General features: G+C 37.4%; 1 protein-coding gene across 1 annotated transcript; it reads left to right on the forward strand.

Moving 5' to 3' along the window:
* Positions 1 to 4,983: 4,983 nt before the first annotated feature.
* Positions 4,984 to 27,456, forward strand: N4BP2L2 (NEDD4 binding protein 2 like 2). The gene is made up of 6 exons (XM_082498500.1): positions 4,984 to 5,099; positions 7,832 to 9,276; positions 17,606 to 17,730; positions 21,631 to 21,719; positions 22,072 to 22,148; positions 26,901 to 27,456. Exons 2-6 carry the CDS (start codon positions 7,832 to 7,834, stop codon positions 27,094 to 27,096), a joined length of 1,932 nt encoding a protein of 643 aa, XP_082354626.1. The 5' UTR covers positions 4,984 to 5,099; the 3' UTR covers positions 27,097 to 27,456.
* The last annotated feature ends 262 nt before the right edge of the window (positions 27,457 to 27,718 follow it).

The raw sequence follows: 27,718 nt of genomic DNA on the forward strand, positions 1-27,718 counted from the left end.
CATACAAACCATTTGGCAAACAGTATTCCTAGTTGGTTGAATAAACCATTTCTCTTAATGTGCACCAGAATTTTTCTTTCAATATAGTTTGACTTAAATGCAAAGAATTATGCAAGAGTATTTCCTGTATTTCCTAAATCATCTTGAAGCCTCACTTTTTCTAACAAGATTTAGTGAAGTACAGAGTGGCAAGACAAACTAAGACCCAAGGTGATTATCCTTTAGAAAGAGGCATGATTAAATATAAGTATGTAACTCGTCCTCTTGAGCTCAAATGCATGTCTTATTAAAGTGTTATTAGAAGAACAGTGTTATGAGAAGAAAGAGTACTCTGCTATGTCAAGTCTGATAACAAGATTAAGGCACAAGATCTAAATGATTAAGCTATCGTTCCATATTAACCCTTAATTGCAAAAGCCAGTATCAAGTGGTGCCCGCTGGGTATTTCTCTTCATTTTTTTTCCTTGTTATTACACATGGAGTCTCATAATTCTGTGTATCTTAAATTTGCCTAATCTTTTCTATTAAAAGGCAGAATGCAGGCATTTATTGTTTTGCCAACATTTAATTTTGTGGGTTAGTATTTTTCACACCAGCTACCTTCCTCATGCTGACTTATTTTTGGAAGTTTTATCTAAAATGTTTCTAGAAGCAAATTTAAGGGAAATCTTTCCTTACAGAAAAAAAAACAGTATAATGTTTTTATTAAAAATACCCAGTGCTTCCCCTTTTATGAAATAGGAACCGGCAATTTGAGAAATCTGAAGAATATTCCTCTTCTTGCTGCCATTACAGTGTACCCAAACAGTGTACCTCTCCCTCTGCATGTATGTATTCTCTGCAGTTTTCCCTTAGCAAACAGATGCCACTGTGACGCTGTGTTCCAGACTTGCAGAAGATGGAGGCAACACTCAGTCTTTTGCGGGAAAGAGGAAAGTGATAAAAACCAGAAGAAAACACCCCAAATCAAATGGAAAGGGAAGGAAGGGAAAAAAAGAAGAGCATTTGTAGTAGGAAGTGATACAGGACTACGGAACGTAAAGGAATAATGGGAACCAGGCAAGAAGCAAGACCATATTGGAAAGGAACAGTAGAGATGAGGAAGAGACTGGAAGTCTCAATGGGTAGAAACGCTGGAGTGTAACAACAATGGCAAGGAGGCACTGGGTAGAGCAACATGGCAGGTACGGTCATGTTTGTTGGTAACCATTAGGGTGAGGCGATACAGTTAAACTGATCCAACGGCTGAATGTTGCTGAGAGGAGGGGTACCAGTCCCTGCACCCTCCCCAGATACTTGTTCCCACTGCTTCCCTGGCACTGAGCCGCTTGGGCCCACCAGTGATGTGGGAGCACTAGTTCTGTCCAGGGTCAGACAAGGACAAAAGCTACTAGAAGAGAGGGGGCAGGACAGCAGCTAGGCACCCCTGTGTATGGGATGAGAGTAGCAGAGGCACCTTTTCTGACAGCTATTTAGTTTTAGTGTGGTTTAGCTGTAATTCGAAATTGCACCTTAAGACTTTTTTTTCTACAGAACATGAAATTGGGCCCATGCAGAGGAGAGTAGACTGTTAGCGCAACGGCTCACTTTAGTACAGGTACCGGTGATGTCCACCATGGATCTAAAGCATTGACTATACTGGTAAACCATGTAGGAATCAGGATAATCCTCCAAAGTGCACAGTTGCCATCTTCCCTTTTTCATTAAGGAAATCAAATGCAAAAACTACTCTGAGAAAATGCTCCATTTGCAAGTTCAAATATTCAAGTTACACAATGTCAAAATGAATTACTTTCATAGAACGTTACTCACTTCCCTTATGCATACAAATTGTGATGCTATCTGTAATGTTCAAATAACTCACTTACAAGACCCGTGGAAAAGTGAATCAAAATCTGATTATATAAAATGGAAAATTTTCCTTTCACTCTTCTCTTAGAGTAGTTAAAACCAACATTTAATCGACTAATACTGAGGTAACAGCATAAATGCCAAGGAACACAAGAATAGATAATTTTTCATAATTTGTTACCCATGCAGTAACAGTACTACACTCTTATATTTTTACTTCTATGATAAGTTTCTATCAAAATCATAGATGAGTTTTGTATGTTACAGGAAGTGTGATTTGGGTCACATATAGTAGAGGTACATGGTACAGTTCTACCTGGCACATGGTAGAGTTCTAAGCAAATTTATAAACATGAAAAAAATGAAGTTATAAAATTGAGACTCCTGTGCAAAGAAAACCCATGATCTGTTAACGCTTCTTTGTAAATATTTTCACCATTACAGTGTTCAACCCCCTAGACACTACTTTTACCCACCCTACCAGCTTCTCCTGCCAATGTTTCTGATGGAACTTCTTTTATCATCCAGTGCAGCCTGAGGATTCTGGGGAAGCTGTTTGTAGCTTTGTCTCAAATAAGTACATCTTCCCATACGGGATCTGTAGCAGCTGTAGCAGTATCAGGGAAAGCATATTTTATTACCCTCAATGAGGCTGAAAAAATGACATTAGGGTATTGTCAGTTGTAACATGTGGCTTATTTAATTAGGTACACAAGTACTGGGGAATTCCCAAAATGAAATACATCCGAGACAATTACTAGATACACAACATGAAGCACTTGAGAGCTTTGATCTCCAGACACTACCTTCAAAAGGTCCATGTGCTGCACACTCTTACTCTCCCTAAATGGTTAACTTGGGCTTTTCATCATTTATCTTGTGTAGGGAAGCAAATAATTATTATCTCAGATGGAAAATATTTTTTTTTCCTTAGAATTAAATAATCAATGGTATTACTATTACAAAAGAATTTTCCATGAAGTCAAGAATCTTGGTAGCACAACATTTTTAATATTAAAATTAAGGACAGGCCTTATTATCTTCAGATAATATCATGAAAAAATGTAGAAGAATAAAGCAGTGTAGCCCTTTGTATTTCCAAAAATACTTGCGTTAGACATATTCCTCCAACCTGCAATAATATTCTCCTTTGTATATCTTGTGTCTCTACATTTTTCTAGGTAGCAAAGGCCAGTTCTTTGTGACATTTCCTATTTTCCTTCCTGAGAGAACTCACAGCAGAAATTACCAGTTCCTTCTGATTTTTTCTTTACTTCAAAATAGCTTTAGAATTTGTCTCTTTGACTGCAGATTACAAAATACAGTACAAAATGCAGGCCCTAAAGCCACAGCAAAGTCATGTCTAAACGTAGGACTGTTCCTGTCTTCCAGGAGAATTCAAGCATTGTTTTTCCAGTCTGCAATGGAGTTACAAGGTTATGCCACCCTTATTCTCAGAAGAAGCTGCACACAGATTTCCCAGCTCTGGTTGTGAGGCAAGCAATGTCTATGGAACTAGAACAGCACTATTAAGTGCAAATCAATGTGGAAAAGTATTTGATACTACCATTGTGGCATTCATACGACATACATTTCAGTGGCTTTTAAATTGGAAGACCACTAATCTTAACAAAGCATGGTAAATGGGAAGAATCAGGAAATTCACTTCAAAATCTCACTTCTGATCTAAATTAAATTGCTGCTAAAGACACATCCATACCTGCTAACAAAAACAAGGCTATCCTCTGACACAGGAAAGGAGACTATGTTTTGGTTGCAGGGGTAACTGGAGGGAATGCCTGGCATGGATTTTAGCAATCACTATTTTCTTTTTACCTTGTATAGCAAATAAACTAATTTCAGAGACTTTATAAACTACATAAAGTTTAAAATATTTATAATTAATTCAGGTCATCTGAAACTATAAATGTTGAAGATATTCGCAATGGGCACATCACTTACAGGAGCTGTTGCGTGCAGTAATGAAAATTGGGGAATTACTGTTACAAGACTGTTCCTTAGGAAAAATGTGGTTTGCTTTGTGTAATACCACAAGATGTGAAAACCAGAATGTAGCCACATCATGGAAAAAATATAGCCTGTGCTGCAGGGAAAAGTTGCAAGTTTGTGTAAGAAGTACAATACATGTCTTGTACTTATACTGAGGACAGTCCTCATCATAACTTCACAATCTTGCTAAAATCTTTCTTTGTTGTTCTTACACAAAAATTAGAATACCACCTAAAGCAAAATAAATGCTCTGATCTTCAGAACTCTACAGAAGAAAGTATCTTTAACAGAATAAGTTCATCTAGCACAGGCAGATATGTAACCAATTACATGTTCTTCTTTGGGGTTACAGCAAAAAAAAAAAAATACTGCTTCATTAAAATTAACATTGACAGGCCTAACATCTAGGCAGAAGATGCATGCAAAGTTTATTTATTAAAAAACAAACAAACAAACAAACAAAGAAAAAAAAACCCCAAACTCAAACCCAATCATCACAGTTTCAGGAAGGTGGGCCACACCACCGAAACCAGAACCCAAACACGGAGTGGCGCGTATAGCAGCCAGAAAAGCAGAACAGAGAAAATGCCCGCAAAGCTGCTGGCTGGGGCTTCTGACGCTTTTTTTCTACCACCCAGAATAAAGCACCAGACGTTTATTAATACCGATTTAGAGCCATCAGCTCGCCGCTTCACTGCCGTACAGCCAGCAGCCCCCCAAAGGTGGAAACCGCGGACACGGCCTCTGCCCTCAGCGGACAGGCTGCGCGCACCTAACGCCTCCCCACCCGCTAAGAGAACCCCCTCAAAAAAATTTAAAATAGCCCAAAAACGCCATCCCCCACCTTGGCTTATGTCATTTATCCTCCGGGGAGGGGGGACCGGGCTGTGTGGAGGGAAAACCGCCCCTCACCGCCCGACCCGACCCGACCCGACCCCAAGGCGCGCACCGCTCGCGGCCTATCCGCAACCTCTCCTTCCCACCGCGCGCTCAGTGATGGCCCCGCCCGCTCTATACCGGAGGGGGATGCTGGGAGTTGTTAGCCCGAGGCCCGGCCAAGCAGAACTACAAGTCCCAAAACAACCGGGGCGAGGGGGGTGTGAAAGGGCAGCGGGAGGCGGCGCCATTTTGAGAGCGAGGGGTTGCCAGCGCTCCCCTCCCCCTCTCCCCTCCCCCGCCGGCCGGGAGTGCGCTGCTCGCCGTGGCGGCGGGAGACGAGCGGGTGCCTCTGCCTTGAGGTTGGTCTCTTCGTCCGTATGTGGCTGTGGCTTCTGTCCAGCTGGGCCCGGAGAGGCGCTTCTCCGCGCCGCCACCAACGTGTGGCAAAGCGGGGCACCGTGGCCCAGTGCTCGGGCCGCCGCGGCCGGGCGGCGGTGCTGGCGCACGGGAGCCGGCTGCTGCGCTGGTGGGGACATCGGCGCCGGCCTGAGGGAAGTGTGTGTGGGGCGGGGAGGGGGGTGCCTTACCCTGGGCCGTGGGGAGGGAGGGAGCGGCTGACACACCTCCCGGGAGTTGGGGCTGGCGGCTCCCGGCAGCCGCGCCTTCGTCTCAGCACCCCGCTCCCGGCGGCGGCCCCACCGCCGCCAGCCCGGTGCGGGAGGAGCAGCGCTTGCTGCCCCCGCTCTGCGGCGCGGCCTGCCTCTGCCTGGGGGACGCTGGCCTGCGTGCTTTGTCACCTCAGCACCCACAAAGTGGCGGTCGCGCAGGCAAAACCAATCCCTTTCCCCCATCTGTAAGTGCTGCCACATATGCCTTCTTTTTCCATTTGGAAATTTATCGGACAGGGGGAGCCTAAGGCCTTGAGTTGCTTGGTTGAGTCTTCTGGATGTTTGGCAGGTTAGTTGAAGTGGTAATTCAGTGCTGCAAGCACCAGCCTAGTGAATCATGTATGCCTGCTCAGGTTCGATGCTTACCACTAGTTCTTTACAGAAATATGACAGACCTATGCCGTTCAAGAGGCATGACTGTCACATAGATTGTACTTTCTCAGTACATATTTGCTCTGTCCTCCCCAAGAATGCAGATGGAGGTGCTTTCGCATGTAACTTCACTGTCCCAGAGGATAGTCGGAGCAAGTCTGTTAAAGATGAGCAAGAAGGCACATTCCTGTCTGGGACAGTCACAGAGCAGCATCCTCCATCATTAGATAGTTGTGCAGCAAGTGTTCACATGCTCACTGTTTTCATTCCGCATCAGAATACGGACTCTGCTTAAACACCACCAAAGATGAGGACACAGAAGCTAATAAAGCAACTTTTTTATTCCAACCCTGGTTTTGAGTGGAGGTAGAGTAACATTTTTGGATAGCTGGGGAATAGAATCCCCAATTCATATGACGTTATTCTGGCTTTCTAATTTACAAAGAAGAGGAATTGAGAAGCTGGAGGTGTACATAAAACGTGTATATCTTGAGAGGAGGAGAGACCGTAGTACCCACAACATTGTTCCACCATTTCTGAGGAAGAGAGATAGTTGCTGGGCCATGTTTTTCCCTCTTCTGACATTAGTGCTGTCTTCCAAGTAGTAAAGTCAAATGCAAACAGTAAAATACTGGTTTAGACATGTGGAGACTGGGGATGGCGGAAGTCTCTTCCTTTGGATAGTAGGTGAGAAAGTGCCCAGAGTAACACCTTTTTTTGTCAGTTTTGCAAGTGAATGTGAGATGATAAAGGTTGCTTACAAATCTTCCTTTGATACTACCTACAGATCCTTTTCAGATAAAGAACAAAACCCGCAATTCTTGTCCAGAATGAGGTGTCTGTGACATTTTATTAATATTTACTACTAGAAACTTGAAATGTTCGCAGAAAGCAGTAGAATAAACCCTCTAGTAGGAAAAAATCTTTCTTGTTTGGTACTGCATTTGTCTTTTGGGGGGGGATTGGCTGAATGAACTACTTGGCACTTGTTTTATAATAAAATGACTATTGCTTTTTATTGCATTCTATTTAGACTTCAACAATACAAAGGAAAATCCAAGTAATTCTAACTAATAGATGGATAATGGCATGACTGCGTGTCGTGGTGGTCATTGCTGTCTTGCTTTGTTTTTAATTGCTCTCATCTCTCTGAATCTTTCTGGAACCTATCGGCTCATTCTTAGATCGCAGTCTGTTTGAGGCAGGGATTGCTTTTTTTGTGTGTTTTTAGAAAACATGCTTGGTCCCTAGCAAAGGTCTTTAGTTGTTCCAAAACCAAAAACATAATAACAGATTGCAGATTTAATTTTAAGTCTTATTTGGCTAATACCAAATTATAAATGCCATGCAGCATCTGTTTGATTGGTGCTAAATGAATTAGTTGAGTTCAGTTCATGTCCAGAAAATAATCCTTGTGATTGAAGTATTTGCATTTTTGTTGGTCATATTGGTAGTGATGTCAGGCATCAGTTTGTGCATTGGAAATTAGCATGTGTTTATGCTGTAGAAGAGATTTATAACACTTGGCAGGATAATATAGGTCAGTAGAGAACGGAGGTTGTTAATGTGATTCATTTTTCAAATATTCACATTTTAAAAGTGTGGTGTGTAAATTATTTAAGATGTATCATAAAATGTGACTGCTAGACTGGTATAGCACTAATGTATTTCTTTGCTAAAGATGTGCAACAATGCAACAATTTTGTTTAAACAAGACTTCCAGTAGGTGATGTCTGCTTCTGTGCTGGTTGAGTACATTTTAGTTGTGACTATCCTCAGTTTAGTCTGAGGATGCATAAATCGTAAAATGGGTTAGGTTGGAAGGGACCTTGAAGATCATCGAGTTCCAACCCCCCTGTCATAGGCAGGGTCACCTCCCACTAGAACAAGTTGCTCAAAGCCCCATCCAGCCTGGCCTTGAACACTTCCAGAGGTGAGGCCTACACAACTTCCCTGGACAACCTAGGCCTATAACATAGGCCTGAAAGACTTCTGCTTTATTCTTTACTTTCAAAATGTGCATGCTGATAATGTTTTAATTTTTTTCTAAGATGCTTCATGCTGAAAATAGAGTAAAGCTCTTGGAGTGTCAGGATGAAATCACAATTGAACCACGTTCTAAAAAAATGAAGTCAACAGAAGGGGCTTTCCAGAAACTCTCTGATGATGATAACAAAGGGATTCAAGAGGAAGTGGACACCAAGAGAACATCAAATGATTTGATACCAGTGTATGCTTCGGATAACCAAAGGCAACATGAAATGCAGAAGCAAGAGAAAATACCTACTGGTGTCTTGGGAACATTGAATGAAATGTTCCCTGAAAATAATCTATTGCTCAGTCAGCCAATTGATTCAGAAACTGTGCAGAATGTAAGTCCTTCATTTGCATCAGTAAATGACACTAAAGTTGAAGAAAAGAAAGATCCTTTTATTTCAAATAATGTTGGTGAAGATAATATTAGAAATAGCAGTACATCATTCTCAGTAAGTAGAAATGCACTAGATGAAGAGTTTTTTACAAGCAAAGAATTTATCGGACCGATTTACAAGCCTGTTGGAAGTAACAAACAGGACAAATCTGGGAGTTGTGATGAATGTAGAAGCAGTGGGGAAGATCGGAAAGAATTGCATGAAAACAGAGCTAAAAGAAAGGAAGCAAAGAAGTTGCAAACTATTTCTTCTGCTGTACCAGAAATAGATGATGAACTGGACCAGTTCTATAAAGAAATTCACCAGCTGGAAAATGAAAATTTAGATACTAATTTTCAGGAAAAAGAAACTGAAACTACTCAGGAACAATATTCTCCATATAACTGTACTCAAACCTCACAAGAGGATTACCAACGTGTATCGCTGGGCAGCCCACAACCATTTTATGAGAATGGACAGTGTTTCTTTGGGGAACAGAACAGTGAGAAAACAAGCGATGAACAGCCGTTTGTTGTGGAAACAAGTGGCTGGAAAACTGAAAATACCTTTACTGGACAAGTAGATTCTAAATATTGGAACTACTCAGTGCCTGAATTCAGACCCGCTTGGCACTCAACAGAGTCCTTCGTAGTACCTCAGGGACCTCTTGCTCCTAGGTTCAACCACCAATCGCATTTTCAGATACTTAATTCCCCACCACAAAAAACAAATGCTTTCCCTTCTCACAATGGTGAACTTGCTTACAAAAATTATCATGGTTACCATGGAAATACTGACATCAACAGTCATGTTCCATTGCTTGATCAAAGTACCAACTGTGCTGGTCATAGAGATTTCCATACTACTCAGGTCTTCAGAAATGGAAATAATGACCAGAACGGACGCCAAAATAATGGTTTCTGTGAAACCAGAGAAGAATGTTGGAAGGATGCGAACGCTGACAATACAGAAGAAATGCACAGCTTTTCTTCCTTGCAGTTAGCTGAAGAAAGATTCAATTGTTCACAGAAGTTGCTCCTAATCTTAAGAGGCCTACCTGGTTCAGGGAAATCAACACTTTCTCGGTAAGTAAAGACTTGAAGCTTGAGAAGCTTATTCAAATAAAAATTTTTAAGAATTTAAAAAAAAAAATCTGTTAGCACTTGGCAAACCAGTATTTGTAAATTAGGCTATTAAAATACAGTAATTTTTAGTTAATGAGGACAAATGACAGTAAATATTAAAAACATTTGCTTGGTTTGTTTGTCTTTAGCGTTTTGATGAACAGGAGCTGTTTTGTGTGAAATTTAAAATGTTCTGTATCCATTAAATTGCATAATCTTTTATTCTGAAACTTTCAGGTGTATTAGTATGTGATGGTCTGCCTCTTTTTTAATTCTTGTTTCTTCATTTTAAAAAAAAATGGTCAAATCTAACAGCATTAATTTGACTGAACCAGAAGTACTTTTTTGTGCCCATGCAAAAATCTTCAGACCATTAGAAGAATTTTGCTATGCTGAAAATACTTAATTTTTGTTTTCAGTGGGTTGATGAAACTGAGCATAATCTCATTTTCTTTTTTTCATACTATAGTCTGTCAACTTCTGTTCATTTGTGAACAACACACAAGAAAAGTATTGTATTCCCTTAAAAATATACTTGTTGAAGTCTGATAGGGTTAAAAGCAGGTACTACCTCCAACTTGGATTTTCACTTTTTTTTTTGGCCTAGTTTAAAAAGCTCAGAAGTTGACATAGAGCACAGACACTATCTGTAGTAAGTGAAAACAGGGTTTCTTTTGCATACAAAAAAAAAGTTACTGTATCAGTACTTACTGATTGAGCTTCATCCAGAAATTGTATATCACTTCTGTGGTTATCTTCTGTTGTATGCTAAGAGTCTATTAAATAAATACAGTGATTATGTTCTTCCTTGTTTAATGTATAAAGGAGTAACCTTGCTGTTTAGTTTCTTTTCTCTGAGACCATGATCTCCATATCATAGAAAAATACCTATTAGAAATTTCTAGCTTATGTATTTGTATAATTTTAACTACAACATTTTCTAGTTACCGAGTGCTCTATTTTGCAAACCTGCATTTCTGAAGCTACATGAGCCTGTGTGAGTATTATGACAACAATTTCTTTAATACATGAAAGCAAAATATAATATTTTAAAAAAAACCAAAACTAAATAACCCTGTTGAAAAAGATGTTGCCTTGTTCATTGTGGGAATTGGACAATACTTAATGTGAAGTTATATCTTTTCTAATAGAAAAGAATATTTTAGTTTCCATGCTTTGCTGAATTGTCTTTGAATTTTTCTCCAAATATTTTATTTATATTATCTGAAAAATTCTAAATAACGTATGGGTTTTATGAACACATATTCTTGCTTCTTTCATCTCTTTCTAGTGAGATCAATTATTAATTTCATTTAAGAGATGGGAAAGTGGGTACTGTGAGGTCAAAGTCAAGAATAGTCACCAAATTTGGGTGCAGAATTTGAACTGTGTGGGACTTGTTTTTCGGTGTATTCAGTTATATGCAGTTTCATACGTTCAAAGCTTGGTTGTAATTGTTGATTCCCGTGAAATCATGTCTCAGGTACCTGGTGGTGGTGGTGAGGGAACTCAGAATTAACATCTGCTTATGAGGAAAATATATGTATTATTAATTAAGTCTTATTCATAATAAAGTTGACTGTGTTTGTGTGTGTATCATCATAGACTTCTGCAGTGTAGACTAGGACAGCAAATAGTCTTCTGATGTCATATTAGTACCCACAGATGTCTTTGCAGGCTTGGCATCTTTAGCACCTGCAGACAAACCTCTACCACTTGTGCTAGCAAAACGACTGTGTAGGAAAAGCAGAAAATTGACATCATTTGTGTATATCAGCACTAGAAGGGAAGGAGATGCATCTTGCAAGTGGGTTTCTCAAGTATGAAATGACAGCAGAGCAGTAGTGAGACACGGGAATCTTGACTTTCTATCTACGTTTTGTGCAAAGTGAAGGTTTGTAAGTACAGGCACTTTTCCTCCTGCTCCCAAACTTGACATATCTGTCCTGGATCTTCCGCTGAAGTCTGTGTTTTATTTTGATTCTTCTGTCCCAACTGCTTGGAATCACAGGCATGTTTTTGGAAGAGGCTTCTAGAGGTCAACTAGTCTACTGTTCTGCTTGGAGCAGGTCTGTCACCATTGTTGGATCAGATCAGCTGTGTGTTTGTCTAGCCTGATATTGAGAAAACTACAAGTAGAGATTCCATGGCCTCTCCAAACTTTTCTGGTGCAGTACTACCCTCCTAGTAAGAAACTACTCTGCTTGTTACTGACTGGGAGGTGTGGTTAGAAGCCTTGATAATTTCAAAGTATGCTACATTTATCACTCTACCCTCATCCACAAAGGCAGTTATTTCCTCAGAGTGCATTCTGGTCAGTAAAGAATGATTTGTCTGTTGAAAACCCATATTGACTCTTCCCCATTACCTTCATTTCCTTCGCATGTTTGGAAATAGATTCCAAGAGGATGCACTCCATTGTCTTTCCAGGAACTGAGGTTGAGCAGCCTTCGGTTCCTTGGGTCCTTTTCTTTACTTGCCTTAAATACGAGCATAACATTAGCAGTTTTCTTGTCATTGGGGAGCTCCCTTCATCTCGATTTGTTCCCTGCATTCACCTGACCTAGACAATCCCAGCCTTCCAAGGCAAGTTCCAGTCTCTTTATCCATCTATTTCCAGTTTTGTTTTCCTATTCCTGTCCAACCGTGGCTTTTGGTCTGTGCTTACTAGCTCCACGTCTGAGTGGATTTCTCAGTTCTTTCTCCCCCAGCTTTCCTCCCAGATTCATCTTGTTCCTGTTTCAGTCGGTGGTATTATCTTATTCCCAGCTTCATTGTACCAATTTCAACCTGGCACTTCATCCTTTGCCTTGTCCTTATTTCCTAGTTCTGCTACCGCTACCAAGTTGCTTGTTCCAGTGTTTGTACCACTATGCTTCTCACGTCTTTCCTATTTTAGGCAAATTTTGTTCCTTCTCTTGCCATTCTTAAGATTGTGTTGGGAGAAATGTTTTCTTACAGTGCAGTATTGGTACTGAGTCAGTTTCCTGGCGCTACAAGAATGCTCTCTTTGGGAATGGGCTTACTGCAGTGAGAATCTTTGCATTTTCTGTTCTACTTTGAGCAAAAATGAGTACTTTTTGCTATTATTTTCTGTGCACATGGCATTTTCAAGTCCTACAGCTTGGACAGATTTACAAAAAAATTTTGCAGAAAAAACAAATGCATGCACTTTGCCAGATTTCACTTCCTCAATCTAAAGCTTCTCAGAGAAAAGCTTGGGATAACAAAACGTGGTATAAAAATATTGTATTTATTCCCTGGGTTTGGAAGTGATTGGCTGCTTAGTTAGAAATTTTCTGAAACAGTTTGGCCAGACAGATACCCAGCAATGATAACTTTAGCCCAAGTAACAAAAGTCTGCTACAATTGGAAGTAGGTGATAATGTGATTTTATAATGCTGGGGAAAATTACAAGAAAACAGACTTGGATTATTAGGATATTTTGCTACTGAACTTGGCAGCAGTTGCAATTTTCCATTCTTCCATAAATGTCCGAATAGGAATTTGCATAAAAAGGAGCTTAATGAGGTTGAAAAACCAAATATTGGTATCATTTAAGAAGTACATTTTGAATTAATTCCATTGTCAGGAATATATAAAGACAGTTGTCTTTATGTGGGGCCCTTCTTCCTGAGAGGTCAGTGTTCTGAATGGAAGAGTTAAAGAGTTAGCATTTATAACTGAATGTAGAAACAGTTATGTGCTGTTGTGTCTAATTAGGTACTACTTTAAACAGTGATACAAGCAATGCTTTTAAAGTATCATTTACATAGCTTAGTAATACTGCAGATTTAAAAATTATATTTAGTTATCTATTTTTTTCCTCATCTCTGATGTTAGTTATTTTAAATGGGTGAATTATTAGATTCTAAGAGATCTTCTTTGTGATAAAATAATCTATCAAATTAGGCTAACCAGAATGCAGGTTGGGAGACAATTTGAGTTTTGAAGAAAAATTAAGACAGGATTTGTGTGTGTGTGTGCATGCAGTGGAAAAAATGTGTATTGGTTTGCTGACTAGTTAAGGTGAGCATTTTGGTTTCAAAATGAGTTTTGTATGCCCAGCTTACATCTTCTCTTAGATCAGATAGCATGTCTGGAAAATTTAGGTGAGCTACCTTAGTTTTTATAGCTGCTTTAATTTCACTGTCCTACTATGTTCAAAAGGCAGGTGTTCAGTTGCAGGGAAGGTTTAGGGTGAAAAAGCTGGATTACAGCAGTTGGATAATACTGCTACTCATTTCAGGCATGTGCACATGTTGATACTGACTGATCTGTAATTTGACTCTCTTATTAGAAATGTATTTATCTTTTTTCTTTCTCCATCTCTCAAAAGTAGACTGCCATCTCTTTGTGGGTTTAGATAGTAATGATGCTTTTTCTGCATATAGGTGCTTTTTGTTGTTTCTGTTTCCTAGTTCATGAGCCTGGGATAAATTTTATTTCCAAATACATGTTAGAAATATGTGAATTATTCCATATGACATTGACAAGTACATTTTTGTTTTAAATTGTACAAGTTTAAATACTCTGAATTCTGAAAGAGGTAGTTGTCAGGCTTTTAAAATATGTTTTGTTATTCAATTTCACAATTTAGAAACAGGCTATGGTCATTGCTGTAATAATTGAAGTTTCAGTTTATAAACTCTTTACTTTGTGATAGCTTGTGTATAGGGTAAGGGTTCTGTTACTCTTGCCTCTTTGGTAGTCACTTTGCTTTCCCAAATTCTGTAGTTTTAGGATTATTCTTGCAAACACAGTTTAATGTATTAAAACTGTTACATCAGTTACATAGGTTCATAAATAAATTGTGTATTTTGATCTTCAAGGAACAATAACAAAATATTTCGAGAATAAACTTTGTTGATGGGTTTGCAAGATTCCCAAACCCTTGTCATTGTGTTTCTTTATTGCTACAACTAATGAAGTTTGGAAGATGCAACAGAAGAATTTGAGTAAGTGAATTATTCTCCAGACCACTGAGCAAACAGAGTCAGTTCCTAGAAATGAAAATAAAAATGAATGCCCCGTTAGTCCCATTAGTGTTGATTCATCAGTTCGTATATATTCCTACAGAAACCTGATGTAGAGGCTCCTAGGAGCTGTAGGGGTGTGTCTGTCTACTCATCTGATAGAAGAATCCCAGTTATTTGCTATCTCTTTTATTAAGGCAGATGGTCCTTACCCTTTAAAATGTGTGTATATACATGCAGTACACAAAGTGAGTGTGGAAGGTGGATCCAGTTTTTCTAGCATTATTAATTGGCAAATGTAGCATACTGTAAGTAGGAAAATTGGGCCATGTGTGAAGTCATGGCCAAGTAACGTAATGAATATAAATTCCTGTTAATTGTTTTATACAAGAGAGGAATAGATATGAAAAAATGCTGTTGCTTGAGGTGTATGATTTCTTTGTGCCATTTTATCTACTTAGAACAAAAATAGGCTTTAAATCCTTCTGCGTTTTCCTAAACAAGTGTAATACATATCCCATTAAAAGATGTAGGCTGTAACAAAAATAATTACTGAACAACGTCCAATAAAAGTGGCTGTACTTTTGGTTTATCATGCTCTGCTTTCTGAAATAGCATTGCTATTTATCCTGAGGTAACCTTAATACTCTGGAAAAAGGAGAAAGAGCAAGAAGGATAAAAACACCTCGTATGCAGCTTTGATCATGTCACTTGGTAGTTGCATCATTGGTAGTTTCTTCTGGTCCTCAGTAATCTGAATTTTGTTGTTACAGATATCTGTATTTTAAAAGCAAAAATAATCAACAACATAGTTGTGGGACAATAAATGTCCCGGTCTTTAAACTGTGATCCATAACAGGTCTGTTGTTGGTGACAGGTAGCAAAACATAGCAAATTACTCGTGTAGAAATTAAACTTAAGTAGCTCTTCCTGCAGATACTTACAGGAAAGCTTGGTAACTTAGAACTAATATACATTTATTCCCCTACATTATTTGGGATTTTGCCAGTTCTTTTGTGTTCCTGCCACCTCAGCAGTACTGCATCCCACATATTGCTAGTGCAGTTTGGTTTTTGTGGCCTTTGGGTACATTGCCTATTTCTGAGCTGGAACAGTTGCCTGAATTTCCATAGGACAGTGATATGAGTGTTGCAGTGGGCTATAAATGCTCTGTGGCACTAACTGCCTGTTTTGTATTTTCAATTTTAAATATGCTATAGAAAACAAAAACAGACAAGGAGGTTTTGTAATCACACTTAGTCAGTAGATCAGACTTTAAACAGGACTGTACTGTTGTCTCAGTTTTACAAGGTTTTTCTTTAAACCCCAATTTCCAAGGACTTTCTGAAAATAAAGTTTACATTTGGCAGAATGGGGGTTGCTCATTGGGACGGATTAATGTAGATTTAATTTGACAGAGATTCTGATGTTACTGATCAACGTGCAGTTAATGATTCCCTCTAACTTTGCTCTAATCAGTTTCTCTGACTCACAGGTATTTATTGGCATGCCTGGGCAACATTTAGGATTAATTTTCGTTAAAAGCAAAAATGAGCTTTATGATGCTTCTAGAAGCTTTGACTGTGGCATTTCATGACAACACAAACAGAGAATTCTAGAAATGCTTAATAGGTTTTTGTAGTATTCCTGCATCACCTATTACAATGACTTCTGCAGTCAATAAACATATTATCATTAATGTAAAATACTACAGCATAGAGTAAAAATAAATATGTTAACAGTGAACATTGCAACTGTGTCCCTCTGAGTTCCCTTTTTTACCCTCGTTGGCTTCGCCAGAGTGTCTTTTATTGTTTGCTGAAGTGTACTTAAATTTTTCCCGTAATCTCTAATGTTAGCTGTGAAAGAAGCAGAATGTAATGCAGGTTATTCTGACCCACAAATGAAGTAAACTTCTAGCCAGTAAAATATCTATGTTGCTTGGAAATTAGGGGTCTAAAAGACTGGGTAAATGTGAAATTTGCATTGCAAATCTCTGCATTTAGTCCATTTGTTTACAAATTTGCTTTGCTTTGGTTTGTCTGTTTTCCCCCCATAAAAATTCATAGTATTTTTGAGAGAATATTCTGTCAGAGTTTGTTGAAATTGGTCTGTATGTCCAGAAGTCACCATGTAATGGTATTGCCTTATGAAACCAAGCTAAAACACTCTAATCAAGTGGTTTAAGTGATTTGAGAAGTGATTGTTTTTCTCCTTATGTGAAGTAAAATGCATGGCTTTCCTGTCACCCTGTTAGCACTAAAGTAAGAATGATAGGGAAAACCAATATAATTCCCTGATAAAAAATGAGATATGAAAAAATCCTATCTTAAATTTTTTGTCATCTATTAAACTACAGTTCTTCAAGATGTGGTATCAAGATGTGGTAACCCATATAGCAGCTTACTGCTGCTCAACCAGGGGAGGTCTCCATTGATAATCACTTTTAATGTATCACCTTTTGGTGCCTTTTCTTGAACAAGCTCAACTGCTAAAGTTTCAGAAAAGTAACCCAGAAAAAAAAAAAAAGAGAAAAGGATTGCTTTCTTCTGAATATGAATTCCAATGACTTATAAATCCAGTGAGTGCCAGAGTTGATGAGAAAACAGAGGCAAGTAAGACTGTGTCACTAGGATTGGGGGAGAAGACATAGAACTGGAATAGAAGAGTATAGGATCTTGAAGGAATATGGACACTCTTCTGTAATCCTGACCTTCATTAGTAGGACAATCTTGAAAGTTTATTGTGATCATTTACTTTTTTCTGAAAATGGGGAAATTGCTGTAAACATTAGTAGTTTTCTTTTGCTGTCCTATTTGACCCGCATTGTATGTGCAAGCAGCACAAGCAAAAGTCAGGAGAGGGCATGTCAGGAGTTTAAGGTGCTGAAAAAGGATTTAAACATCCAGTTCATTTATGCGTCCAAATTCCTCATGATCAGATTGGTTTCTGGAGACAGTTCAAAATTAGAATTGATACAGAAAATGTTAGTAAATACATTTAAATTATTATAAGGTATTAGAAGCTACTGCAATATAGCCATAAATTAGACGGGTACAAACATCTCTTGGGGTGGAGGAGAAGGAACAACAAATGCAGAAATAGTAGAAAGGGGAAAATATATTGCTTTAATTGGTATTAGAATTATTGGTAATACATTTAAGCGTACTTTTATAAACCTGTTAAGCTTGCAAGAAGTTCAGAGATACGGCACATTTAAATTTATTTTAGCTATATTCTGTTTTTCTATGTCTTTTTTTTCTATCTGAAAAATAAGAGTTAAAGTATTTTTGCGTTTTTCCTTTGTTTAACAGTATTCTGCTTGGTCAAAGTCGTGATGGCATTGTATTCAGCACCGATGATTATTTTCGTCAACAAGATGGATATACATATAATGCTGCTCAGCTTGGCGATGCCCATGACTGGAACCAGAAGAGAGGTTTGAATGCATAAGATGAATCCTATTAATTATGCTTATATTTTGAAAACAGAAGTATAGCATAATGTGAATATATGTGTTAATAGTCTATATGAAAAGGAGTATATATATTTTTAGTATAAGGTGTATAGAAGTATATATTTAATGTATTCTTTATATTTTAACTAATGTATATATACACACACATTAAATTTTGAGCTTCTAGAAGGTTCAGAATTCAAAATAGAAAATCTCTCTTCTTTGTGCTATGACCTGCTGATTTGTTTTGTTTGGTACTAGTATCTTGATGGCAGAATTGAACCTCTTTAATGCTGGCAACAGCAGAGTATCCTGTTTTTTCCAGTATCTTTCCTGATCTGAGGTTCATCAAAAATTTATGGAAGAGCTTTTCTGAGGAAGATTTTAGTTCACTTGTGTAGATTAACAGCCTTAGTAAGTCGTCTTTCTTAATACCTAGCAGTGTCCAAAGGTTGGGTTTAATTGGTAAGGAAGTAGATACCTGGGATAAGAAGGGTAGCAGACAGATTCTTGCTCTTTCTGTAGCAGTCTTCTAAGAATCTCATTATCTGCTCCAAGGAGTGGACAAACTGAGCAACCCCATTGCGTGTGCACACAGATTACTGTCTGTGCTGCAGTGTCTCAAGCAGAAGCTTCCTTCCTGTCTAGAGGATGACTTCTTTGCATCAAAAGAAACAGAGGGCCAAGAAAAAGAAATATTATCCCCTTTCCTCCTCTTCTCACCCTAATGCAAAATTTATGATACATTGGGGAACGTTTCAGTCTGAACAGTGAAGGAATTTTTTAGAGTAATCATTAGCATATCAGTTATAAAGAGCACTTTTGAGGCTGGAGTACATCAATAATAAATACTTTAGATTAAGTCCTCACTAGGAACAGAAGAGTTGATAACGTAGTAGTTTATGGATGAGAGGGCTCAACACTTGACAATTGTAAGACCACCAAACAATTCTCACTTGTTAATGGCTTCTGGCTGTTTCTGACAAGACCTTAAGATCTCTTAAGTTCTGTATCACTTAGTTACACAGTGTTTTTGATAACCAGAACAGTATATAATGTAGTTATTTGGTGATTTTTGATAACAACAGCTGTGCCATGGTGTGTAGAATATCCCCACTGCGAAACATGTGCCAGAATAGCTTTGGATTGAAGTTGTCCTCAGTTCTTACCTCCTGCTTTGACTAAATAGAGCTCTCTGACTTGAAATTCTTCAGAAGCTTTTGGTTTCATTTGAGCATGGATCCTTGAAATATATGAAATGAGAACTTCAGAGAACTTTAACTTTGTTTAATGCAACTTTATTAATTCTCCTGGAAGCTGTTTTATAGGGGTGTTATTTTAGTATTTTGATCTTCAGATATTTCAGTTCTTTCATCTAGTTCATCATCGTAACTTTCCTGTGAGCATGAGTGGTATTATATTCTGAATTTTTCATTGGCAAGCTAAGGCAGAGTTGCTAAAAACATCTTTGTATTTTAGATGCCAAACTTAGCAATTTAGATATTTTCTTCAGGGTATGTAGTAGTAATTAAACTTCATATATTCAGAATAAATTTTCACTGTCTTCATATTCAGATGAGTTCATATCACTTCTCTAAATGATACCTGTAGCTTTTGAAATTGGGCAGCCAGAAAATGAAGATCATGCAAAGTAGCGGCTACTTGGAAAGAGGTGGGACGATGTTCAAGAACATTCACCAAAAGAGGATCCTTCTCCCTTTGCAGTCATCCTGACTTACTTGTTATTTATCTCACAATTACTTAAGAAAAAAAAAGAGGAGTGCTTGGGTCACGCTGATGATCTGATATATAGCCCCAATTCAACTACAGAGTAAGTCCGTCACATATGCTGAAAGAGGTAGGAGTATATGGGAAGAAATAGTGCACAAATGCGTATTTCAGGACAGTATGGTAATGCATATGCCCTATAAGTGCTACACACCCAGCCTTAATTCAGGTATTTCCTAAGGTTCAGAGTTTTGCTTTGCAAACATAATGCTTTTTTTTTTTCCTTTTGTACTCTTTCTATGTCTTTTAAAAGAAGGACTGAATCCTTGCTCTTTTATTGCAAGAATTTTGAAATGTGAAATTATTGTTGTGTTTGTGGCTCACATTGCTAGTACTGTTCAGAACTAACTAAAGAATTTTTTTTTTCTTGGCTTCAATGTGTAGCATCAGAGCAGTTGATTTTTTTTTTTTAAATGGAATTCATCTTCACAATGCTTCTGTAAAATAGATAAGGAATTATTGTTATGTGTTTACTAACGAACTGAGGCACAAAGAAGCTGAGGAATAGATTTTAGAAAGGTCTTACTTTCAATTGTAAGATTCTTTAGAGTAGTTGTAGGCAGAGGTGAGGAGTTTTTTTCATGAATCTGATACTCAATCCTAAGTTGGAAATCTGCTTCTCCATCTGGCTTAGTTTCACGCTGCAAAAAAAACTCATTTACTAATTCATGCACAAAGTAGTTCTTTTCTAAAGATGTAAAAGTTGTGACATTTTCTGCAAAGAAAGGTCTTGCTTTCAAAATAAAAAGGTGAAGGAAGTTAAAACAATGAAAATTAAGGTAGCCCATTTGTCCCAAAAGTGGGATACTCAAGTACCCTCTCTGCAGGAGTTCCTTCTGAACTTCTGGTAAAAACAGCTGAATTTCTGGTAAGAATAGCCTAACTGCTGTCCCGGTTTGTAAAATGGTGGTGGATATCAAGCTGATAAGGGTGTAGAACTTGAATTCTTCACTTCCTTGGGTAAGTCTCCTCTGTAGCATTATGTAGAAGCTGAATGTCATAATCATGCTTTCTAAATGTGCTCAAAAAAGTGGTTGTGCAACGTTGGTTTTTTTTTAGGGACAAATGGTAGTAATGTGAGTTAGGAATCTTCCGAGAATGCTTTCTGGACTAATTGTGTAAGGGATTTAGAAGAATACCTGATCTCAAGATCAAAGTTAGGTTTAGGCATAAGATAGATGCTTAATTAATTTATCAAGACTACAGCAGTCTTGGGCTTATGAAGAGATACTATTTTAGGCATTAAGGTAACATTAAAGTGTTTTCTGTGCTGTGGAGGTGATAAATCTCAGGTATCCAACAGATTTGCATGTTTTGTCCCCTAAATTCCTCCAACAAATCTTAGTTTTGTGTTGTAATCTCTAGGATGCTTCTGCTGGGTAAGAAGTGGTATATATCTTGCTGGTCCAAAGTTAAAAGCGTGCTACTGCATAAGTGTCCTGCCAAACAAACTGCATCATGGCTGTGCTCTGTCTGTCTTTCCATTAATGAAGATGCTATTTTGGATGTGCCTTCTTACCAGTTGCTGGTTTGTAGAATTTGAAGCAGCTTATTATTCCTGAAGCTTCTGCCCTCTTTTGGATTTGGTAGAAATTGACCAGCGAGTTGGAACGCTGTTCAGAGACAACATGGTTGTAATTTTTTAATTTTTTTTTTAATGGATCTCAGAAATGTTTCGGATATGTGATGTCTTTCTTTGAAAATCACCTATTTCGTAGCATGTCTTATCCAACAGGGCTGGCAAAGCTGGAACCAGGATATGGTTCCATGCCGGGATCTCTATACTGAGCAGGCCACAGACTATGAGCAGTTCTGTTGTGTTGCGATAACTTCTACACTTCCCATTTACCCCTTTGCATCAATTCACCACCACCTGTTTGTTTTTATGCCCTTCACTTATTTTTTTCTTACCTTTTTGCGTCTACTTCTTTCCATTCCCGTCTCTACCTTTCAGTGCTTTTATTCCTTTTCTTAGAACATTGTGTTTCAGTCAGACTAGATTAGTGCAAAAACCATCTGAAACGGTTTCTTTACATTTACCATTTTGTTTGAGTTACGTAGATGTTTATTAACTTGTGCTATTTTTCATTGCAGCAAAGCAAGCAATGGAGCAGGGAAGATCTCCAGTTATAATAGACAACACTAATACTCAAGCCTGGGAAATGAAGCCATATGTGGAAGTGGTAGGTTTTGTTGTGTGATTATATCATCTGTTACAACTTTGCAAACTTACCTTCACATGTGATAAGTTGGTTTGTTTTGTCCAGAAACTTTTTCCTAACTCAAGTTTCTAAAGACAGACTGCTTATTGATACGAACAGAAATTGGTATGGCAATAGTTCAGACCAGTTTAAGGATTGACTTGATCTAATCTGCTTAGCCTGGAATGAAAGCTAAGATGGGTTGGGGGTAAGTGAAATTCAGCATGCTACCACCACAGAGTCAGCTACATCTTTTAGACTGATCTATAAACTTTTTGTTACATTTTATGTAATAATGATAGACATATCACACGTTTTTCTTTGCTTGCTGCAGGCTCTAGAAAAGGGATACAGAGTGGAGTTCCATGAGCCCAATACTTGGTGGAAGTTTGATCCTGAAGAATTAGAAAAGTAAGGTTTATATTACAGAAATCATTGTACGTTATATAGAGAGGTAGATAGACCAATAAATATGCACACATAAATATGTAGTATGTTATATTTTATTCAGTATCTTATTTCTTTAAATACTTAACTACTAGTATAAAATGATTTTTATTTAAATAGGCATTTTGAGATACACCCTTAAATGGAAGCGTTATGGATAAACAGACAAATAAATAGAGGCACTATCTTGTTGGCCCCAAAAGTCGATACTAAAATTTTTTTGGACATGAATAGAAAAATGTTTGACACCTGTAAGAATTGCTGCTATTATAATGAATAATTATTCTGAGAAATTTGTTGCTGCAAAACACTGACTGTAAGAAATAGGGAGAAGACAAAAAGAAATTACACATTTTGCAAGGAGCATGTGAATCAATATAAGTGCTTTGGTTTGTCTACTTTTATAGATGTCTCGGTGTCAAAGAACAGCAGTCCTTTACTAATCAGTAAAGGTTAAAAAGAAAGCTTATATTTTAGATTTATATTGCAAGATTTTGTGAAATTGTCCCCAATCTTTGAGGATCTGACTTAGAGTACTGTTGGACATAAGTCATTGGACTTCTGGGTTGTGAGAGTGCCTGGGAAGCTGCTTATTATTCCTGGTTAACGTCGCTTGTCTCAGATGTATCTGCTTTAGGAATCTATGAGGTATCAAAACAACTTAGGGATATTTCATCATTTGAAAAGTAACGTAATATTTTCATGGTTGATCACAAAGAGTTCTCTTAATGATTGAAATTTTATATGCTTCCAACTGACTTGGCTTATAATTGTTTCTGCTTTGTAAAGTAGCCCCTACAATGCATGAAGTATGTGTGTATAATACTTACATTACTGACTTGGACTTTACTGTGTTTATAAATCTTTTAAAATTTTCACCTTTTGCTCCTAAGCTACCACTAACTTATATTTAGAGATGGAGTCCTCTCTCTTTAGGGTGAATTCTAATACGTTTGTCTAGTTCGGGGTGCAGCACAGCCAAGTTAGGAAACTGTCTTTGTAATCAGGCATTTCTAAGGTTTTCAGTGTGAGATTTCCGTTACACAAGACAGACTCATTTTCCAGGGAAATTCATGTTTTCACAGGGTCTTAACAGGTAACGGGATAAAAAAAACGTGAAGTGTTGTTACCATTGAATTTTATTGTCCAATCATTAATTGTAGAAGTTAAGTTTGTATCTTTCCCAAAACCAAAGGAAAACCCGTGAACTGTGAAGTGCTGCTGCCAGTTCTTAGCTTCCTAGAAATTTTTCAGCAGCTCCATTTGCTTTAAATATTTGAATAGAGGCCCATTGTCTGGAAACTTTATTTTTTGAGAGTTTAGTTGGTGATATGAGGTTTCATTTTGGTTTTCAATTGCTTGGGAAGAGGGCTGAATTTTTAAAGGATTTGTTTTTTCCATATTTGTGTGTTTGGGAAATAGATAATGATAGAGATGTTATGGTAGTTTTGGGATTCCCCTTACAAATTTTGAGCTCAACATTTTGTGCAGAACCTGGGCAAATACTATGCTGATAATAAATTTGGGTAATTTTATTAGTTCTCTGGAGTCATACATTCTAATTCCCTCCTACATACTGTCACTTAAGACTCTTTGTTTCTGGTAGTTGGAATGAAAAATACACTAGCTCCTACTTTAATTAGCAAAAGACTCTCCTTGTATTTTGGATACATGTTCCTTGTTTATTTGTTTTTAGTGGTGCTGTCTAGATTGTTAGTAACTTTTATCAAGCAATAAAATATGCAGATATTGTAGAAGTCGGGTGGATTTATAGATGCTATTTTCATAGGGTTGTTTCTGCCACCACTTAGTGTATTTGAGAAATCTGTGAAAAAGGCTCTCTAGGTCAACACTGGGTGAATTTTTGATGTCAGGAACGCGACATGTTTTAGTGTGAAATAGGTGTCGGTGTCATTTTCTTCCAGTGGTCCTGTGAGATGTAAATGATCTTTAGACTCACTCATGAGTGGTTTTGCTTTTAATTTAGTTTTATGCACATAACTTTTGTGAAAACACTTTGACTCCACAGGCATATGCTTTATGGTAGTGGTCAATACTTCTTGCATAGCACTGAGATCTTTATATAAAGGATTTTGTACTTTGATATAATTTTTAGGAAGTCTTGAAAACTGCAGGTGAGAGAACAAAAGAGCGGCAAAATCACTGGTAGAAGAAAAGTTTTTTTCTTTTTTAAGTGTTTAATCGGTGTTGGATGAAAAAATTACCCTCTCTCATGTTTGTATGCTTTCTGAGTAGCTGGTCAGTTGGGCACCAGAACTTTTTTTTTAAAAAAGGTGTACATTTGATTTAATATTTTGGGGAATAACAGGTATCCTGTGTATAATCTATATTTTGGGATGTATATTGTTTTAATTTAAAAAAGGTACCTGCTGTGTAACTTCACACAGAATTGAAATGCAGAAATGTTTAATATGATCCTTTTTCCTTTAGTATGATCATAAAACTGCAATTTGGTACTGACTTCTTCAAACTTGTGCTGATTCTTTTAAGTAGCAATGTCTGTGCAGGATTACTTTGTCAGTATACTGGTATGTAAGATTCTTCCAGTGTAGAAGCATTTAATAGTCACTGAACTTTTGCTTTTATCAATAGATTCTGCGTTCTTCCAAGCAAAACCAGCTTCCAGAGCATAACTATCTGTTAGGAGCTTTTTCTGGTACATCTGTATTGGTTAAGTATAGATGGCTTTATGCTCTTTCAGCATAGCCACACTGCCAAAGGATGAGTGAAGAGCTTTTGCTGGTACATCTGTATTGGTTAAGGATAGATGGCTTTATGTTCTTTCAGCATAGCCAAGCAGCCAAGGGATGAGTTAAAACATGCCTGAATAGGAGATCCCAGTATGAAATGACACTATACAGGGGATTTGTTTCCTTTTTTTAAATTAATTTCTATGCCTGATGTGATTTTGCTGTTGGTGATTTTATTATCCTGCCTTTTTCTTTGAGGAAAAATACTTGCTTATTTATAAAGTGATTATACCATTTAATTGTGGATGAGTGCCCAAAGCACTTGAGCTGTAGTCTTTTTCTAGGAGTACTAAGATACGGAAAATATTTAATAACTTTATGCTTCCACCATTTGGCATAAAAGGATTAGACTTCCTCTTCTTAGTTTTCTTTTCTGTTATGAGAGTCAAGTGCTTTATAGAATCCCCATATTTCTAGAGGATTGGCTTTTTTCTGTACTGTTAGCCTTGTTCATATTCATGAATAAAAGCAAAACTGTTAAGACTTGTTAACTGATAAGTTCAACATGATGCTGATCCTGGACTTCTTTAGCACAATGTGGAAATCAGTAGCATTTAAACAGTGAGCTGCTTGTGATGATTACTCTAGTATCTGATGTTGTCTCAGGGAAGAGTGTCTATAAGGGAAATACTCTACTTAAGACTTTTCTTCCCAGAAAGAAAGCTGATAAAATACACCTTAAGGAGCCAGCATAATTCTAAATACTTCTGAGATGGCCAATTCTTCTTCCATTCTGAATGTTAAACTAATGTGCTACCTGCAGTATGCTTTGAACCTTCATCAACTTGATATGTACTTCTTTGTTGTAATAATATGCACAAACTCCGGAGGGGGAGGAAAGGAAATCAGTCTTTAAAAATATTTCTGTGTCCTCTTTCCAGTATAGCCTGTTTGTTCCCAATATTGATTTCTCCTCTATAGAACTGAGCAAGTTGGTAAGGAGGCCCATGCCTCTTCTGTCCCTGGCCGAAAACACAAAGATGCAGGCATATATTCCCTATTAGTATAGCTTGGACAAGGTTTCTTGGTGATAATAATATATTGGGTTATGATAAATTCTTGTCTACACTATCAAAACATTTTATGTCTTATGTCTGTTCTTTTAGATTCACTTCTGTTACAGTGCTGGTGATTCTCTGACATTCATTTTGTGCATGAGCTTCATGGTTTTCTTTTTGGCAGAGACTGAAATTTTCTGATAACATGGATTTTAAGATCCTATTCCATAGATACTAAGGAGATAGATACATTCTAATGTAATGTCTAATGTCTCAGGTTCTTAATAGGCCAAGTTCTCAAGGACAGTAGCTATTCACTAAACATTGCAGGAATAGGACTATGCTTTTGGCCTCTCTTCCCGTATATGTATTTTGGTACATTTCTAAACTTACAGCAAGTATCAGTAAGAGCTAGTAGATAAAGGTATCATGAGCATGCTGTTCTGGTTCAAAACTAAAATTGCTCCTTATTTATAATTATAGAGAGATTTATCGATGAGAAAATATTGTCATTAAGTCTTGAAACCGTGTAGTTTCTTTTTTTTTTTTTAATGCTAGTTTGAACATTGCTTTCATAAGTGGTAGTCTATAATATTTTCATCTGTCTACTCGTTAGCTAGTATACTACGTAAAATCTGATAAATAAATAGAAAGCAAAGTCATTCCAGGATTATCTAGGTACGTAGTCTTGGTGAATAACATCAGATTTCTGTATGAAGAAGAAAGACTGTATTGTTTTCTGTTATTTAATACATACAGTGGTGAATTGTTAAAATAAACCTTAATACAAATTGAATACTGAGAGAATGAGAATACAGTGTAATAAAAGTGACATTTCAAATATGACAAGAAGAAAAATTGTGAAAGTAGAGGTTTTTTTTCTTTTTCTTAAAGACTGTAAACATATAAACATATCAGACAATTTATTTAAATTTTTATTTTTATAGGAGGAATAAACATGGGGTCACTCGTGAGAAGATTGCTCAGATGTTGGAACGATATGAATATCAAATATCCATACCTATTGTCATGAATTCAGTGGTACCTCCCCACAAAAACACACAAAGGCCACCTCTGCAGCGAAGACATAGGTGGGGAGGCAATACAGACTCATGGAATTCTTTCCGTATTTCCAGTAGCTGATAACACAGTTGCAGTCAGTAAATAAAAATCTGTTGCTTGCCCTTCTAAAACACATCATCACCTCCAATAAAGTAGTGGATCTTCTCTGTTTTAAATAGGCCTATTTCAAGACCATTTTCTTCTGGAGGTTGTTCCTTTAACAGACTTGCATGTAAATAAAATTGTACATTAAATGTTTTTTAAAACTATATTTATTACAGTTGTGATAACTTGAATTTTAGTAAAATATTTAATATAGTATGACATATAGCAGAGTCTTCCTTCATAAACCTAAGACAATGGTGGTGTCATATATCAAGTAACTGTTGAGCAGTTTTTTTAAAGAGGTCATATTAGATATCTCTTAAAAGAGAATTACAGTCCCAGAAGAGGTTATTTATGTAATAACCATTTTTAATGATTGCCATTTAGTCTCCGTATCTTTTATGAGATTTTTTTTGAAAAAAAATTATGCCCTGGATTGTCCTTTTGTTCTGTTTGGCATGTATTGCCAATTGGCAAAATTTTGGCATGTATTTTCTGCTTTTGGTTGTGTTTTCTGGGTTTTGGAGCTTTTTGTCTCAGAAGCTCATCTGGCAGCTGAAGCAACATTCTGCCAATACAGTATTCACCAGCCTTAAAC

This window comes from Vanellus vanellus (assembly GCF_965231255.1).
Source record: "Vanellus vanellus genome assembly, chromosome: 1".
Taxonomy (NCBI): Eukaryota; Metazoa; Chordata; class Aves; order Charadriiformes; family Charadriidae; genus Vanellus; species Vanellus vanellus.